Source organism: Scleropages formosus, chromosome 18, assembly GCF_900964775.1.
Source record: "Scleropages formosus chromosome 18, fSclFor1.1, whole genome shotgun sequence".
NCBI lineage: Eukaryota > Metazoa > Chordata > Actinopteri > Osteoglossiformes > Osteoglossidae > Scleropages > Scleropages formosus.
The window spans coordinates 22042969-22061283 of record NC_041823.1 but is presented as its reverse complement, the minus strand read 5'-3'; the positions used below and the strand labels follow the sequence as shown (position 1 = coordinate 22061283).

The following is an 18315-nucleotide window of genomic DNA, read 5'->3' as shown; positions in this document are numbered from 1 at the left end:
TTAAATTCCTTTATGCTTTTTGCTGGTAATGCGTGACTTCAAGGAATAATGTTCAAAGCAGAATCTGACATAAGAAACACTTCACGGCAGTTTCTGAATGATGTAAAGGCATGTTATATTTTTGCTCCTTTATTTAATTTCATGATCATAAAGGCCAACCATATTCCAAGCACAATGTTCAAAGGCTTTGTTGAATAGTGTTGAACTGAATGATTTCAAAATAGACTGGATACTGTTTGCTATATGTTATGCAGGAAAGAAGAAGCATAAACAGGCTGCAAACGACACATGAAAAGTTGGATCTTCTTATTTTTCACTGATCTGATGTGGTTATTTGATTTCAATATGTTTAAAAGTTACAGGATCTTAACTGATGATATAGAGTAAGTTTTTTTTAATTGATAAGGTAAAAGAATTTTGAGAATTCACACAGAAATGTGACAAAGCAGTTTGTAAAGTGGAATGGCCTCTTTTACATTGGTCAACTAGTCAACCTCCTCAATGGTGGGACCTGAGGAGGCACCACCACCAGACCCTCCTGGGAAACCTCCTGGCATCCCTCCTGGCATGCCTCCTGGCATCCCCCCTGCACCCTGGTATAACTTTGTAATGATGGGATTGCACACTTTTTCGAGCTCTTTCTGCTGATGTTCGTATTCATCCTTTTCTGCTGTCTGTGCAGATGAGAGAGAAAAATGGGCACTGAAAACAGGAGTAACTTTCAAAATTTCACAATAAATGTATGCATAATGTATTTAAACATTTATATGAGATATTTTAAGCAAATTCTAGTTGACTGAATCAAAAAAAATTATAGAAATATTTAAGAATTTTTTAAAGCTGATGTTCTAACTAATTATCAGGACCAGTATCATACAAGGAAGCAAAATTGCAGTGCTGCCGAGTCCCTGTGTTTTGTCTGTTGGGGGACCTCCAAGATTACCTGGTTTCTGTCAAGCCAGGCAATGACCTCGTTGCACTTGTCGATGATCTTCTTCTTGTCCTCCGCACTGATCTTGTCCTTTAGCTTTTCATCCTCCACCGTGCTCTTCATGTTGAAGGCCAATGATTCCAGAGAGTTCTTAGCAGTGACCTTCTCTCGCTGGACTTCATCCTCTGCACGGTAGCGGTCTGCCTCCTGCACCATGCGCTCAATTTCCTCCTTTGAGAGTCGACCTGTAGGAAAATACGAAAAACATAGGCTGTCTGTTGCTTCTTTCATCTTTATTTGCAGAATAATATATAACAGACAGGGGAGTGCGGTGGCGCAGTGGGTTGGAGCACAGTCCTGCTCTCCGGTGGGTCTGGGGTTCGAGTCCCGCTTGGGGTGCCTTGTGATGGACTGGCGTCCCGTCCTGGGTGTGTCCCCTCCCCTTCTGGCCTTGCGCCCTGTGTTACCAGGTAGGCTCCGGTTCCCCGTGACCCCGTATGGGACAAGCGGTTCTGAAAATGTGTGTGTGTATATAACAGAAACTTTTCCCCAATGGTGTCTGATAAAAATGCCTTGTAAAATGTGTTCTTTTTCTGTGTGTTTCAGCTTCTTAATGAAATATTGAATGATACATTTGATACAACTCTCGTTGGAACTTACTGCACAAGCAAAATCAAACATGGGGGTATAGTGGAGATTTCATTCATTTGTCTAGTAAAAGCAGTACCTTTGTCATTGGTGATGGTGATTTTATTCTCCTTTCCAGTGCTCTTGTCCACCGCTGACACATTGAGAATGCCATTGGCATCAATGTCAAAGGTCACCTCAATCTGTGGAACACCCCTGGGTGCAGGGGGAATGCCTGTCAGCTCAAACTTGCCCAGAATATTGTTGTCTTTGGTCATCGCTCTCTCACCCTCATACACCTGAAAGATGGGAGAACAGAAGCTGAAAGAAACAAGACATTTGCAAAAATGATAAAACATAGACATACAAAAAAACCATAATCAGATGAATCTGAAGATTCATATTTCTGTATACTCCTACTACTATATTTCTAAATATGTAACTTTAAAGTCAATACATGCTTTGACAGTGATCTTACAAGAGTATACATGAGTTTGTCAGCTCAGTGTTTAAAACAGACATACAGACCTGAATGAGTACTCCAGGCTGGTTGTCGGAGTAGGTGGTAAATGTTTGTGTCTGCTTGGTTGGGATGGTGGTGTTTCTCTTGATGAGCACAGTCATGACACCTCCAGCAGTCTCGATGCCCAGGGACAGTGGGGTGACATCCAGCAGTAGCAGGTCCTGGACATTCTCTGACTTGTCACCTACCAGAATGGCAGCCTGCACAGCTGCAAGCAAGAGTTTCATAAGATATATATTGATTTAAAATGTGCACAGCTTGGCGAGGATTCCAGATTTAGATATCCCACAAAAATCACAGTTTTCACATATTGCTGCAAAAGAAAGAAAGCAGAACCAGCTGTAACTAAAGCTGAGACATACCGGCGCCGTATGCCACAGCTTCATCTGGGTTAATGCTCTTGTTGAGGTCTCGGCCATTGAAGAAGTCCTGGAGTAGTTTCTGAATCTTAGGGATTCGGGTAGAACCCCCTACCAGCACGATATCATGTATCTGGGACTTGTCCATCTTGGCATCTCTCAAGGCTTTTTCCACCGGCTCCAGTGTACCACGGAAGAGGTCGGCATTGAGCTCTTCAAACCTCGCGCGGGTGATGGAGGTGTAGAAGTCAGCGCCCTCGTAAAGAGAGTCAATCTCAATGCTTGCCTGCGTACTGGAGGACAGGGTCCTCTTGGCCCTCTCGCAGGCTGTCCGCAAGCGTCGGACTGCTCTCTTGTTGTTGGTGATATCCTTCTTATACTTGCGCTTAAACTCCCCAATGAAGTGGTTGACCATGCGATTGTCAAAGTCCTCCCCACCCAGGTGTGTGTCCCCTGCGGTGGCCTTCACTTCAAAGATCCCATCTTCAATAGTAAGAATGGAAACGTCAAAGGTGCCACCGCCGAGATCAAAGATCAAGACATTGCGCTCCCCACCAACCTAGGGAAAAGGCAAAGGAGATAATAAAATTTAACAGGTGTATAATGGGATTCTTCAGGAAGTGTATTTATGGAAAATTAAAATTGTACATTTCTTACATACACTGGACATACTATACATTCATATGTAGACATGCCTTCTTATCCAGGCCATATGCAATAGCTGCTGCAGTAGGTTCATTGATGATACGTAAAACATTAAGCCCAGAAATCGTTCCAGCATCCTTGGTGGCTTGTCGCTGAGAGTCATTGAAGTAGGCAGGTACCGTAATGACAGCGTTTGTTATAGACTGAAAGTGAAAAAGAAGGATTGGGGATCACAGAAACCAAAGCGGATTATTTTAGGTTGTATTATGTCAACATATTCACATGAACTCAACCTAGATAAAGAAATGCACTCATCTACAGATTTTTACCTCATAACAAAAACTTGCTCTTATGTACACTGTTGTTTCTCTGCTTACCCACAGAGGTCTGTTGATATTTTTATTTTCTTTTTAAATTCCTTGATTTTTGTTTTTATTTTTAAATTTCCCATTTTTTTTCATACTTTGTAAATTAATCTACAGAGGCCAAAAAACTCTGAAAGGGGCTTCCTGGTTGTTTCAACAGTCACAGCTCAAGGTCTTATCTAACATTTCCTTTCGATTTCAGGCTTGACTTTCTCAGAATATGAAAAGTACAGAGGGTGAGATACTCCAGAGATAAATACCAAAAATTTCTCTGTTTAGCAAGTAATATCTTCTGTCTGTTTTAGTTTTTTCCATTCATTTTTACAGTATCACACACACACTGAAACTGCTTATCCCAAGTGGGGTCATGGTAAACCAGAGCCTAACCCGGCAACGCAGGGTGTAGAGCTGGAGGGGGAGGGGACACACCAAGGACGGGACACCAGTCCATCGCAAGGCACCCCAAGCAGGGTTCGAACCCCAGACCCACCAGAGAGCAGGACCCAGCCAAACCCACTGCGCCACCGTGCTCCCATTTGCAGTATTACAGGATAACTTAAATCTGGATATATCTTATTGCCTAAAGAACAAACTTATATTTTTTTCATCGAGTTGGTACAATATCCAACTTTCCAAACTTATCACAAGTCAGTCCTAACTCAGTTGAGGCAGCATGAATTCCTAAGACCCATTAACTCACCTTGCCCAGGTAAGCTTCAGCAATCTCTTTCATCTTAGTAAGCACCATGGAGGACACCTCTTCAGGGTAGAAGGTCTTGATTTCCCCCTTGTACTCCACCTCCACTTTGGGCTTTCCACCATCATTCACCACCTTGAAAGGCCAGTGCTTCATGTCTGACTGCACTACTGGGTCATCATACCGCCGACCAATAAGACGCTTGGCATCTAAAATGTGGGACAAGTGGGAATGTGATGATTGCCAATCACAAAATGAAATGTGGATTACTCAAAACAATGTTGTCATATTTTCATATTTTTTAATAGCATACATCAATAAAATCGTAAATCAACATTTTTGACAATAGGCAAAAAACTTATGTTATATCCTCAGCTAATAATTTTCGCTAGGCAAATCTGTGAAGCTGTCAAATGGATTAGTTTGCTTTTTAAAAATTCTTACTTTTTGGACATTTTCTGCCTTGAATTTTATTTGCACAATCCTCACTGGCCACCTGGAGATCTCAGATGGAGTGTATGTTCTGCCAGTAGATGGAGTTGATTAATCTATATACATACTACAGTGGAGCAGCTGGTATTGGAGGTTCCCCACAGCTCCTGGGCCACTTATGTTGGTTTCCTGCGGATGCTCTCGTTTCTGCCCTCAGTTCAAAGACATGCGTGTTTGAATCGGTGACTTTAAAGAGTTCTGAGTGTATGTACTGCATGTATGGGTGAACGGGTGTGTTCATATGTCCTGAGCGTGTATCCAGCTTTGCAGCCCATGTTTTCTCAGATAGCCTCAGAACAACACCAGCTGACATAAGACAGGCAGTTAATGATAATGGATGGATGGATGATGAATGCAGTTACACTGAGTAGATGGTACAACTCTCTTGGCTGACAGCTCCTTCATTGCAGATTCCACTTGTATGTAACTCATACTTCAAATGAAGTGTGTTAAAAGACTCAGGTAGTCTCTGGGAAGAACACTTCTAATAATGGAGCTATTCCAGAACAACCAGGTAAAGGGTTATTTCATGCAGCACTGCTTACAGTAATTCCTTTAATAATTGTTCAACCATGGTTTCCGAGTACTATGGACTGACACACATTGTGTGGTGCGTAATTAAAATGCTCACCGAATACAGTATTGGCAGGGTTCATGGCCACTTGGTTCTTGGCAGCGTCACCAATCAGCCTTTCAGTGTCGGTGAAGGCCACATAACTAGGTGTGGTCCTGTTGCCCTGGTCGTTGGCAATGATCTCCACCTTGCCATGCTGAAAGATGCCCACACAGGAGTATGTGGTTCCCAGGTCAATGCCCACAGCTGGACCCTTAGACATTCTGTGACAAACAGAATAACACTGATTCACTACCGTATCATTAAAAAACAGAATCCATACAAACTCAGGATAAAATGAAAAAAGGTCAGACTGAATCATTTTGCCTATTTTGTGTAAGATGAACAATTCAAGACGAGTATCCATCACCATGAAACTTGTGCACACCTCAGAACTGTTGGACACTTTTTTTAAAGGACCATCTTCCTCAGTTTTTCTTTCCCCATGCATCCACAAGCAAGCACTTTGTCCATCATGTGTCATACTCTAATCCCTTCTCTTTCCCTGGGGCTAAACCCAGATTTGCAGTCCATAGGAGTTCTAGTAGCGTTGTGCTGGAGCTGCTCGATGTCAGCACATTTCTGTAGCAGGAGCCCGATATCTACGCTGAGAGGTGTCTGCATTGAGCTCCAACTTTAAAATCTGGTCTATTTATAGAGATCAGTGCTGTACTGAAAACTTTACAGCAGCCCATGTCTCCACATACAGAAATGCAAGCACTGTTGCTTGAAGTGATTTTTACGTTTTACTTTCCTTCAACCATATAATGGCAGTGATGAACTGCTAGGTACAGAAACTGTTGCCGTATACTGAACATGACTCCTTTTCACCATCAAAAATCTTTTTTTTTTTTGATGCAAGACTGAATCAAATGTCTAGTAGTTTAGACTGAATTTATGTAAGCAGACTGATATTACAGTGGCTGCCGACGTACATGGACATAGTCGCAGTCTCCTGCAACAATAGTTGAAGAGAGTAATGCAAGTTCATACATGTTGTGGAGGAATAAAGCTGAAAGCCTCCATGTGATCTTACAGGTCTTTTTTCGTACTTTCTTTCAGGCCCGCCTGCAAAGCACATGCAACTCCGAGTAGATGTTGTGTCGAGATCACGACTGTTCTAGAAAGTGTCAGTGGCGCAGTGCCAGTGAAAGGGGTGTGGTGTGTGCTGCATTCTATCACCTAAAAACAGCAACCACTCTCTTTGAGCCAAATGAAACCCCCCCCCCCCCCCCCCCCCCCCCCACAAACACACACACACACACACACACACACACACACACACACACACACACACACACACACACACACACACTGCTCCACATCCAGTCCCTTAGCACAAAGCAGCCCTGTTTCACTGCCAAGAACAAGTTGGTTTGATAAACAGCACTTTGGGAAAACTTTAAACTTGAAACTCCTGAGCTTCTTAACAACGCTGGTGAGAAAATTAATTGTAAAACAAAAAAAAATGGAGGCAAACTGGATACTGAATTTTGACTGACTAATAATATGTTGTTTAACTCTGGTCGAAGAGATGTAAGCTGTGACACAAGGAGCGATTGTTAGAAGGCGCACTGGGGTGGGGACATCTGACCACGTGGCTTAAATAGCCTTTTCCTTTATTTGTTCTCCATGTTTTCGACTCACCAAAGTTTAAAACACGGAGGAAATTTGTAAAACTTTGTCCTTTCTCACACGTGGCAATTTCATCTTGTGTTTAAATAATGAGAAAGGCCTACCTCTCTGTGACAGACATTATGGATGTGCTGAATGCTGCTATTGAATTATGTCACAATTTGGCAGCAGTTTTATTTGTCAGACAGCTGAGAAAACTGTAAACCTCTTTTTCATTCCTCTCCTCTGGCCCTGTTGTAGGTTTTCTGGCAAAGTGGTCATGGTATTAAAAATGGAAATGGTGAGGTCATATTGCTTAATAACCCTGATGAAGTAAAATGTACCAAAACTACAAATTTACAACTATGAGGGAGGGTAACTGTTATTTCACATAATATGGAACATATGCCTATGTACATTAATGTTACATGAAATGACAAATTTTGTACTTGAATGTACAGAGTACATTTTTCCGTGAATGAAATAAGGATTTAATGTTCAGCATTCACTTAGATACTGCCAAAGTGAATGAATGGTATCTTGCTAAGACTGATATTGTAAGAAAGGGAGACAGTCTTATGAATTATGGAGTTATTTGGTATGATGCAGTAGTGACAAAATACAGAAAAATCTGCAGTATTTTGGTTAGATAAGCTCTGGGGAAGCAAATGGCCCATAGAAAAAACAGTTGAAAACCCTGATACACATTGGCATGGGTCATAATGCACCACTCCTGTGATACTAATTTTAATTTCATTGTTTTTTAGAAACAATAAAAATATATATAAAGAAATTATGGAAAAATGTACATTTATAATGTGGATAACTGAGTTATAGCATTATTATTTGTATTACAGGCATCTGACACACCATGTATTCCGCCAAAAAAATGACAAACACCATCTCGGGTCTGGAACTTTCCACAGCATGACAAACAGAAGCATGCAAAAGCTTCTCCCCTTGCCCGAGAGCAAATGTTGTCTGTCCTCTGCCAGAAAGCCAAGCGAAAGTTCAGCCTTCCCAGCGCTGAAAGCTATGGTGCTTTTAAAGTAAGCGTTACCTTGCTCAGTCAGCTGTACGAGACTCGGATGATTAACAGTAGCAAAGTTCCCCACCAGACAACAGCCCCGGCGTGCCCTCGCCCAGCGCTCTTTTGCTCCCTTTTCCCTCGGACAGTGGATGTGGACTCTCGGTGGCGCACTGTGCAGCCCTGTATTTATACCACGCTGGAGAGTGACATTCCTCTGGCTGTCAGCTGACTCTTAGAAAGTTCCAGGCCTGCTTCTGTTTAGCTCCAACTTTCGAGCACCCAATAGTAGAAAAGCTATCAGCCCCAACTCAGCAAATGAGAAGGGAGGTGTGGGGGAGACTTCCCTCTCTCTTACTTTCACTATCTCTCTTCGGAGAATGGCTTCAGTTTGAAACCTCACACTGAGAGGGAATCATTAATGCTCAGAAAAATCTGACAGATGAATCAGAGTAAGGGGGTGCGGTGGCGCAGTGGGTTGGACCGCAGTCCTACTCTCCGGTGGGTCTGGGGTTCGAGTCCCGCTTGGGGTGCCTTGTGATGGACTGGCGTCCCGTCTTGGGTGTGTCCCCTTCCCCCTCTGGCCTTACGCCCTGTGTTACCGGGTTGGCTCCGGTTCCCCGTGACCCCGTAAGGGACAAGCGGTTCTGAAAATGTGTGTGTGTGTGTGAATCAGAGTACTAAAGGTGCTATGAACTGTGTGCAGTTTTCATGCATTTAATGCTCAGCTGCAATTAAATGCTTAAATACACCTTAAGACCAACAGTGTTTTGTAGCAGCATTAGTGACAATAAGTCACCGGGGATGTCAAGTCTCATGTAAAACAGTCAAATGTTCAAATGTTAAAAAGTTTCTTATTACTGGATAAAATTTTCTGTGTGACTGAAACGCTGTGAGACTGCATTCCTGTCAACATCTGAATGTTATTAAACTGAATGAGGTAATGGCTGTGTAAACATGGAATTTTACAACAGATACATATCTGCTGGATGAAAGAGACACATATTCACTGTTTGTGAAAAAGGTAAAAATGATATGGATCAAACATTGGTTCATATGTGCACTAACTCAGAATTTTTTGGACAAAAATATGGTTTGTTCAAATAATTTGTCACCAATTATGGAATTATTTCAAGTGGGAGCTTTTCTGAATTTCACTAGAAATAGTTAATTGGTTAATAGTTAATGTAATTATGGGTGAAGTCTTGTTTGACAGCCTTTATATTTCAGAGAGGTTATAAACTGACAATTTCCATATAATCTGTGATATAGCAGGCATGGGAAGACACATTTTTTTAAATTAAGTTTATTAAAAATATTTACTTACAAACTACAAACACTACATATAATTAGATTGTCATTATTCTCTCATTGAGACTCAGGGTTGCCTGTGAGATTAAATGTCAAGCTATGATCCTAAAATAAGTTCCCCTTCTTGCCTTTCAATAGACTCTTACACACACTGCTGGGATTCTGAGACTGGCCTTCTATTTGAGTGGGATGCACCTGTTATAAAACCATCATATCTAATCCTTCATTAACAAAAGAAAAAAAATAAAAAACTTGCCCAGGTGAGCCAAATTTGTAAAAAACAGTAACACACATAATTCTTAAACTGATCAGCATATAGTACATTTCATAGCAGCAGTTTTAAATATCATACACAGGAGGATCACTAGCGTTCGTAATCAAACATCCTCAGGACACAATAGAAGTTAACTGCTTGGTTCTGGGTTCAAAAACTGCAACACTTTACTATAAATAACATTTCTCTAGACTCTAGAGGGCAGTAGTTATGGTATCACTTTATCCAAATCCCATTTATGACTCCCTTCTACCAAATCAATTATATTTAAATTTATTGCCTTTGTGTTAACTCTACAGATAATAGCTCAAAAGTGCACTTTTTTGACAAAATACATAATTACACAGCCTTCAACATTTCTACTTGCAGTCAAAATGAATGAAAAAATGGCACCACCCTCAACACTGAAGCACAGAGATCAGATCACCTACTACAGAATGATACAGAACCCCAGTTACACAATGCACCCAATGCACTCTCTTCAACGTAAGGAGAGATCCACAGGCTGACTATTTCTGTGAAGCTGACAGACAAGCAGGCCATCTCACAAAGTCCCAGACTCTTCTAGAATGAGCTCCTCCTGGCTGAGGTCCTCTGATCTCACTCTGCAGCCCCACATATGAGGGCCATGCTATTATTAAACACCCAGAGTGAGAGTGATGCATGAGTCAACCATTGACTAGTTGTGCCATTGGGAGTAATGATACACAAATCCCACTAAGTGTTAGTTTGCTGAACAGATCAGATGTCTTAAGTTTAAGTTATGGCACACCTCCAGGAAACTGTATGTGCATTGGAGTAGTATGTGATAACTTATCTACTTTAGCAAAGTAATTATGCTAGCACTATATTAAAAAATAATTTTACAGCCTTTTGACATTAAATTAGATCTTTTTTCAGTTCTACTAACGCATTTACAGAGGGTGCGGTGGCACAGTGGGTTGGACCAGGTCCTGCTCTCCAGTGGGTCTGGGGTTCGAGTCCTGCTTGGGGTGCCTTGTGACAGACTGGTGTCCTGTCCTGGGTGTGCCCCCTCCCCCTCTAGCCTTATGCCCTGAGTTGCCGGGTTAGGCTCTGTGACCCTGTATGGGATAAGTGTGTAATACATTTATGGAGCCTAAGAGTGAAAAAAATGACATGGTATTGTATTCGTCATTTTGTTGAATCCAATCTGCAATCAGGTGTGAGAAAGTAACTGCCCTTTCATTGTCAATAACAGGTTGCACCACCTTTAGCTGCAATGACTGCAACTAAACATTTTCTATAGCTGTTCACCAGGGTCTCACATTGCTGCTGAGGAATTTTACTCCAGTTGTCTGTACAGATCTACTTTAGCTCTGCAACATTTGCAGATGTTGCAGCATGAACAACTGTTTTCATGTGGTGCTACGGAGCCTGACCAGAATTTTTTGACTAGGTGTAGCACGCCGGGGCGGTTGGAAGAGGTGGTGGAGCCTGGGACGGGCCAGCAGCAGCTGGAGCTGATCACAACCTCTATTTCTTCCCCTGGACCCGCCAGTGACAGAGAGAGAGAGAGAGAGAGAGAGAGAGAGAGAGAGAGAGAGAGAGAGAGAGAGAGAGAGAGAGAGAGAGAGACGGAGGAGCCGATGATAAAGAGTGCCCGAAGACGTCCACGACCCCGATCACGACCCCCATCGCAACCCCACGCACGAAGCTCCCCCCGGTCTACGCGTTACTTGTCCCCCCATTCCCCCTTCTGTCTCCTTCCCCAGGACGACCCTGAATAAACACCTCTCCCAAGAAACTTCCTTACCTGTGCTGGCGCATCCTTTTTTCACTAGATTATTCTTTAAATTTGTTTTCCCCTAGTCATTCTACAGCTGAATGGCTTGTATGTTTGAAACCATTGTTTTGTTGAATGACCCAGCTGTGCTCAACTTCAAGTCAGATTGATGGCCTGAGTTTCCCCTTTAGAATTTTCTGAAACAATGAAGAATTTGCAAGTCCTTCAGTAGACAGCAAGGCACACCAGGTCCCGAGGCAGCAAAACATCCCCAGGCCATTACACTACCACCACCTTACTTGACTTCAGGTTCTTACTCTGCTGACTTAATGCAGTCTTTGTATTTTTTTTTTTTAGATGTTTTTTGCTTTGGATAAAAGTATCTGCTAAATAAGTAAATGAGGTGTATTTTGATATTGCCAGATGTAGCAGGGCCTGTATTGCCCAAAAAGTTGTACTTTGGATTTATCAGTCCAAAAAACATTCCAGAGGCCTTGGAAGACACCCAGGTGCTTTGTGGAGAACTAGTCAAGCTTCATGTTGTTTTTAGTGATGACTGGTTTTTGCCTTTCCACTCTCTCATGTATCCCATCTTCGCACAATGTCTTTCATGGAATTTCCTGAATGTTCTGGAGTTCTTTTTGAGCTATTATTATTATTATTAATTATTATTATTATTATTATTATTATTATTATTACAGGCATTGGTTGGGGACAAATTTTAGTAAGATGACTACTCCTAGGCACTGCTGTTCCAAACTTCCTCTATTTAATGAGTTGGCTTTGAACGTGGCTGTGCAACCCTACCCAATCGGATAAACTTTAACAGTTTTTTTCCAGAAATTTCCTTTGAGTGCTTTTATAAACATTGTTTTTGCCAACTTGACTTTTATTGATAAGCGTTTAAGAATATTAAAATGACTCTGTTGGACAGGGCTGGTCTGAATTAGACCTAATTGTTTTCAAACAGGGGGTGCGGTGGCGCAGTGGGTTGGACCACAGTCCTGCTTTCCAGTGGGTCTGTGGTTCGAGTCCTGCTTGGGGTGCCTTGTGATGGACTGGTGTCCCATCCTGGGTGTGTCCCCGGCCTTATGCCCTGTGTTGCTGGGTAGGCTCCGGTTCCCCGCGACCCCATATGGGACAAGTGGTTCTGAAAGTGTGTGTGTGTGTGTGTGTTTTCAAACAGCCAACTAATTACCCACTTAATTAGGCTGATTAAAGTTAAGGTACAATGGTTGACTCACCTATGACTGTACATTTCATTAGCTTACACTCCAAGATAATGACAAACAATACTAGTGTTACTTTTTTCTTTTAGGCTCCACTCAAACACTGGTATAACTGAAAAAAGATCAATACAAATGTCACGGTGTCCTCCGGGGGTGGAAGCGCCGGACCCAGTTGCGGAGCACAGGAAGGCTTCTCAGAGGGAAATCCGAAAGACATTGTCGAGAAAACAGGCAGTGGTCACCGAGGCGCGAACGTAGTCACAAGGGATAATCCGAGAATCGTTGTCGAGGATACAGGCAAGGAGTCAATGCAAACCAGGAAGATGTAAATATACAGGAAAGAGGACCGAGAATTAGGGCGAGGACGAGGAGTAGGAAGAGGACTGGGAATCAAGGAAGACAGGAGCTAAGGTAAGTCACGCAAGCAAGAGCTAAGGCTGAACTAGGTTCCGCATTTGCCTGGGCTCTGAGTTCCCCCTTTATACGATTGTCCTGTGAGCTGCCGCAGGTGTTGCTTCTTGTGATGAAGCGGAGGGCGTGACAGTACCCCCCCTCCAGGGGTGGCATCAGCTGCCCTGCGGCGGCCCGGGGGACGACCTCGGGGCCTGGGTGCGGGACGGTTGGGATGGTCTCTGTGAAAGGAGGCTATTAACTCAGGGTCCAAGATGTCCTGGGCCGGGACCCAGGACTGTTTTTCTGGCCTGTAACTCTCCTAGTTGACCAAGTATTGGAGAATCCCTCCTCGATGATGAGAATCCAGGAGAGCTCACACTGCGTATCTGGGGGCTTCTCCATCTTGCAGGGTGAACGGCGGTGGTGTTTCGAGCTGAGGCTGGTGCAGGGAGACGACGCAGGGTTTGAGGAATGAGGCATGGAAGGTGGGATGTGCCCTCAGGTGCTACGGCAGCTGGAGACGATACGACACGGGGGAGACACGGCGAAGGACTTTGAAAGGGCCAATGTACCTGGCGCTGAGCTTCCTTGACAGGTAGGCTCCCCAGAGGCCTCTTGTGGATAACCAGACCCTCTGACCTGGTAGGAAGGAGAGAGAGCGTCGATGTCGGTTGGCTTGACGTTTGGTCCGGGCCCGGCTGCGGAGGAGATGTTTCTGGACGTTCTGCCACACCTTGGCATGGGCCTTGTACCAGGAGTCCACCGCCAGTACATCACTCAAACCGGGTTGCCATGGGAACAATGGTGGTTGGTATCCTAACATGCACTGAAACGGAGAACAGCCTGAGGAGGTATGCGTTAGTGCATTATGTGCATATTCAGCCCATGGTAGATAATGTACCCAGTGTCGGGGTTTATCTACACAATAACTACGGAGGAACCGGCTGATGTCCTGTTCGAGGCGTCCCACCTGTCTGTTTGTCTGAGGGTGGTATCCAGATGTCAAACTGACGGATACACCCAGTTTCTGCTAGAAGGCCTTCCACAGCCTCGAGGTGAATTGAGGACCCTGATCTGAGACAATGTCCTCAGGGAGGCCAAACAGACGAAACGTGCAGAAAAAGAAATCTGGCTGTTTCTAGGCCGGTTGGGAGCTTGGAGAGGGGTATTAGTCAGCAGGCCTTGGAGAACAGATCCACCACTGTCATTATGGTGGTTTTACCATCAGAAGCAGGGAGATCAATGAGAAACTCCAGGGCAATATGGGACCAAGGCGATTGGGCACTGGCAGGGGTTCCAGGAGCCCTGCCAGTTTCTGGGTCGAGGATTTTGCCTGGGCGCAGACCCTGCAAGCCCGGATGTAGTCTTGTGTGTCCTCCTGCATAGAAGGCCACCAGTAGCGCTTTAGTAGGAGAGCCTGAGTTTTGCTAAACCCAGGGTGACCAGCTGCAGGATGTTTGTGAACCCACTGTAGAAGGGTTGTTCACATACTGGGGGGAACATATTGCTTTCCAGCAGGCTTACCTGGGGGTTCAGGCTCAGAGGCTTGGACTTGCGCGAGGTCCTGGTCGAATGTCCAGTACACAGGTGACACTATGCAGGACCTGGGCAACGCGAAGTCCGGTTGGGGTTTGGCTGGCTCCTTCTCATACATACGAGACAGGGCATCAGCTTTTGTGTTCTTGCTCCCTGGCCTATAAGTGACAGTGAAATTAAAACGGGTGAAGAAAAGGGCCCACCTGGCTTGACGGGGGTTCAGACGCCTGGCTGACTGGAGATATTCCAAATTCTTCTGGTCTGTGAGAACAACGAAGGGATGCTTGGCTCCCTCTTGCCAGTGCCTCCATTCTTCTAGGGCCAGTTTAACTGCCAGGAGCTCCCGATCTCCAGTGTCGTAATGCCGGCTGCCTGGGACATTTTCTTGGAGAAGAACGCACAAGGAAACAACTTGGGTGGGACTCCCTGGCGTTGGGACAGGACAGCCCCTATGCCTGTCTCTGATGCATCTACCTCCACTATGAATGGCAACTCGGGGTCTAGGTGGTGGAGGATTGGAGCAGAAGCAAAACGGGTCTTAAGGGCATTCAAAGAACGTTGTGCCTCCGGGGTCCAAGGAAGTTTTGTTGATTTGTGAGCTGTCAGGGCTGTCAAAGGGGCAGCTATGGCACTGAAGTCCTGAATAAACTGGTGACAGAAATTGGCGAAGCCCAGGAACCTCTGTAAGGCCGTCACCGTGGTGGGACGAGGCCATTGAAGGACTGTTTGTACCTTACCTTACCTGGGTCCATAGCGATTCCATCCTGGCACAATATGTACCCCAGGAAGACTACCTGTGTCTGGTGGAATTGACACTTTTCCGCCTTAACAAAGAGACGATGTTGTAGTAACCGCTGCAGGACCTGCCACACCAGGGCCACATGCTGCTCAAGAGTCGAGGAGTAAATAAGGATGTTATCCAGGTACACCAAAACACCGTAGTTAATGAGATCTCCTAAGACGTGGTTTACAAAAGCCTGGAAGATACTAGGGGCATTAGCAAGGCCGAAGGCACGACCAGGTATTCGTAATGGTCTATGGTGGTGCTAAAGGCAGTCTTCCATTCATTTCCCTCCCTGATTCGAATGAGATTATATGCACTTTGCAGGTCTAACTTCGTGAACCACCTTGTATGGTGTATGTGTTCAAGTGCGGCTGTGATTAACGGAAGCGGGTGAGGATACCTGATGGTGATCCAACTGAGACCACGGTAGTTGATGCATGGACGGAGGCCCCCATCTTTCTTCTCAACAAAAAAGAATCTGGCAGCAGCTGGAGAAGGACGGATGATACCTGCGGCAAGGGCCTCCATGATGTACTGCTGCATGGCTTGTTGCTCGGGCAGGGAAAGAGGGTAGATCCGTCCCCTGGGGGGGTGTTGTCCCAGGCAGGAGGTCGATGGCACAATCCCAGGGTCGGTGAGGGGGAGGCACCGTGGCTTGCTCTTTACTGAAGACTTCGGCAAGGTCTCAATATTCAGAGGGGATGTCCACCTGGGGTGGAGACTCTGAGCCCTCTACTCCACTGGAACCATAAGGCGATTGCAGTGAAGGATGCCACTTACAGGGTTTCGGGACGGTTCGGGCACTCACGTAGGACATGACCAGGATTCCCACAGTAGAGGCAGAGCTGGTCCTGAGTCGGCACTGTCACTGAGCGGGTGTGAGGCGGCCATGCTCGACCGGCAGGGAGGCAGGTCGGTCCTGTGGCATCGGGGGCCTTCCCGGGGTAATCTAAGGGTCTGGGTCGTGATCCCTGGCTAGAATGTCCAACATACCAACAGAACGGTTGTGTGGACAAAGCTGTCGAGTGTCCAGTTTTCTCCCCAAAATGATAATTCCTTTTGAAGCCTGGGCACCAACCTGTGCCTAGAACAGGCTAGCTGTACCTTTTGGTCCCAACCACAGCGTTCGGTGAGGATCCAGAAGTCGATCGCATAGTCAGCCACAGAGTGGTCGCCTTGTTGTAGGTTCAGGAGGTGTTCGCTGGTGTCCTGGTCGAAGCACGAGAGCCCGAAAACCGCCTGGAAGTGGCTCTTGAAATCATCATAGGTGAGTGCAGAACAGCGCCACTAAGCAGCAGTTGCCCATTCCAGAGCCCGACCCGTGAGAAGGGAGACCAGGTAAGTAATTCGGCTCAGATCAGAGTGGTATAGCCGGGGCCGGCTTGCAAAGATGAGTTCACATTGTAGCAAAAACCCCGCGCAGCAGATAGGGTTGCCATCATAACTTGCAGGGGTTTCCAGCCGCTGTTCTTGTTTGGGCTCTGGTGCAGGGAGGGCAGAGGGGGGTGTGTCCTGCGCGCACTCGGTACGCAAGGTCATACCCTTGGAGCGCAATGCGTTGATCAGAGTCTGAACAGAGTTGTGCAGGCGATTAAGTCCATGCTCCTGTGCTCCCAGCAACACTCCCTGTGAGGCGGTTGAGTGATGGATGCACTGTCTCTGCTGGGTCCAAATGTAAGGCAGAACCTTCTGTCACGGTGTCCTCCGGGGGTGGAAGCGCCGGACCCAATTGTGGAGCACAGGAAGGTTTCTCAGAGAGAAATCCGAAAGACATTGTCGAGAAAACAGGCAGTGGTCACCGATGCGCAAACGTGGTCACAAGGGATAATCCGAGAATCGTTGTCGAGGATACAGGCAAGGAGTCGATGCAAACCAGGAAGACGTAAACATACAGGAAAGGGGACCGAGAACTAGGGCGAGGACGAGGAGTACGAGGAGTAGGAAGAGGACGGGGAATCAAAAAAGACAGGAGCTAAGGTAAGTCATGCAAGCAAGAGCTAAGGCTGAACTAGGTTCCGCATTTGCCTGAGCTCCGAGTTCCCCCTTTATACGATTGTCCTGTGAGCCGCCGCAGGCGTTCCTTATTGTGATGAGGCGGAGGGCATGACAACAAATTTAATGTGAAAAACTATAAAAATGGAGAAAACAATTTAAATCAGATAGTAAGAAAAACTATGGTTGTATTTATTTGTACTGAATGAAAACATTTTAGAGTATACCTAGGAATCGGCGATATTCTGGTTAAGTTTTTTGCAGCTACTTTTGTGATGAACATCGGTGCAAATGGTGAAGGAAACAAATTTTACTTAAGAGTCACACATCTGCAACTACGTCTCTTTCTCCTAATCTCACACACACACTGTCTGAAGCCACTTGTCCCAAGCGGGGTCATGGCAAACCGAAGCCTAACCTGGCAACACAGGATGCAAGGCTGGAGGGGGAGGGGACACACCGAGGACAGGACGCCAGTCCATCGCAATGCACCCTAAGCAGGACTCAAACCCCAGGCCCGCCAGAGAGCAGGACCTGGTCAAACCTGCTGCGCTTTCTCCTAATGTAATGCACAAATTGTATTTTCTATGAGATGTACATTGCTTTAGAGAAAAGCGTCTGGTCAATGAATAAATGTAAATGTAAATACAATGTAAATTAAGACGATTCCTATGTAGGCAGGATGCTGAGAAACTGGTTCATGCTTTTGTTTCCAGCAAGCTGGATTACTGTAATGCTTTATTATCGGGTTGTCTATATCAGACTGTATCCAGGCTACAGTTGGTACAAAATGCTGCTACGAGAATTGTCAGTAGAACTAGGAAGTACAACCATATAACAGTCGTACTGAAATTGCTCCATTGGCTCCCGGTTACACATAGAGTTGATTATAAAAACCTACTTTTGACCTATAAGGCAGTACAATGCATTGCTCCATCTTACCTTTGTGAGATTATTGATTCTTATATCCCAGATCTTACGATATCTTTGTTCATTTGATGCAGGTTACCTTAAAATACCTGTGATCAATAAGACCTCAGTAGGAGGTCATGCCTTTAGCTATAGAGCACCTACACTGTGGAATACTCTACCTGTTACTGCCAGAAATGCCCTGTGTGTTTCTGTCTTCAAATCCAGACGAAAGACTTACATGTTCACT

General features: G+C 45.1%; 1 protein-coding gene across 1 annotated transcript; it reads right to left on the bottom strand.

Moving 5' to 3' along the window:
* Positions 1-98: 98 nt before the first annotated feature.
* hsc70 (heat shock cognate 70) lies at positions 99-8080 on the bottom strand. Its single transcript, XM_018745519.2, has 9 exons — positions 7927-8080; positions 5271-5476; positions 4151-4356; positions 3136-3288; positions 2444-2999; positions 2087-2289; positions 1659-1857; positions 944-1176; positions 99-674 (listed from the first exon to the last, which is right to left on the bottom strand). Exons 2-9 carry the CDS (start codon positions 5473-5475, stop codon positions 486-488), a joined length of 1944 nt encoding a protein of 647 aa, XP_018601035.1. The 5' UTR covers position 5476; positions 7927-8080; the 3' UTR covers positions 99-485.
* Between the last annotated feature and the right edge of the window lie 10235 nt (positions 8081-18315).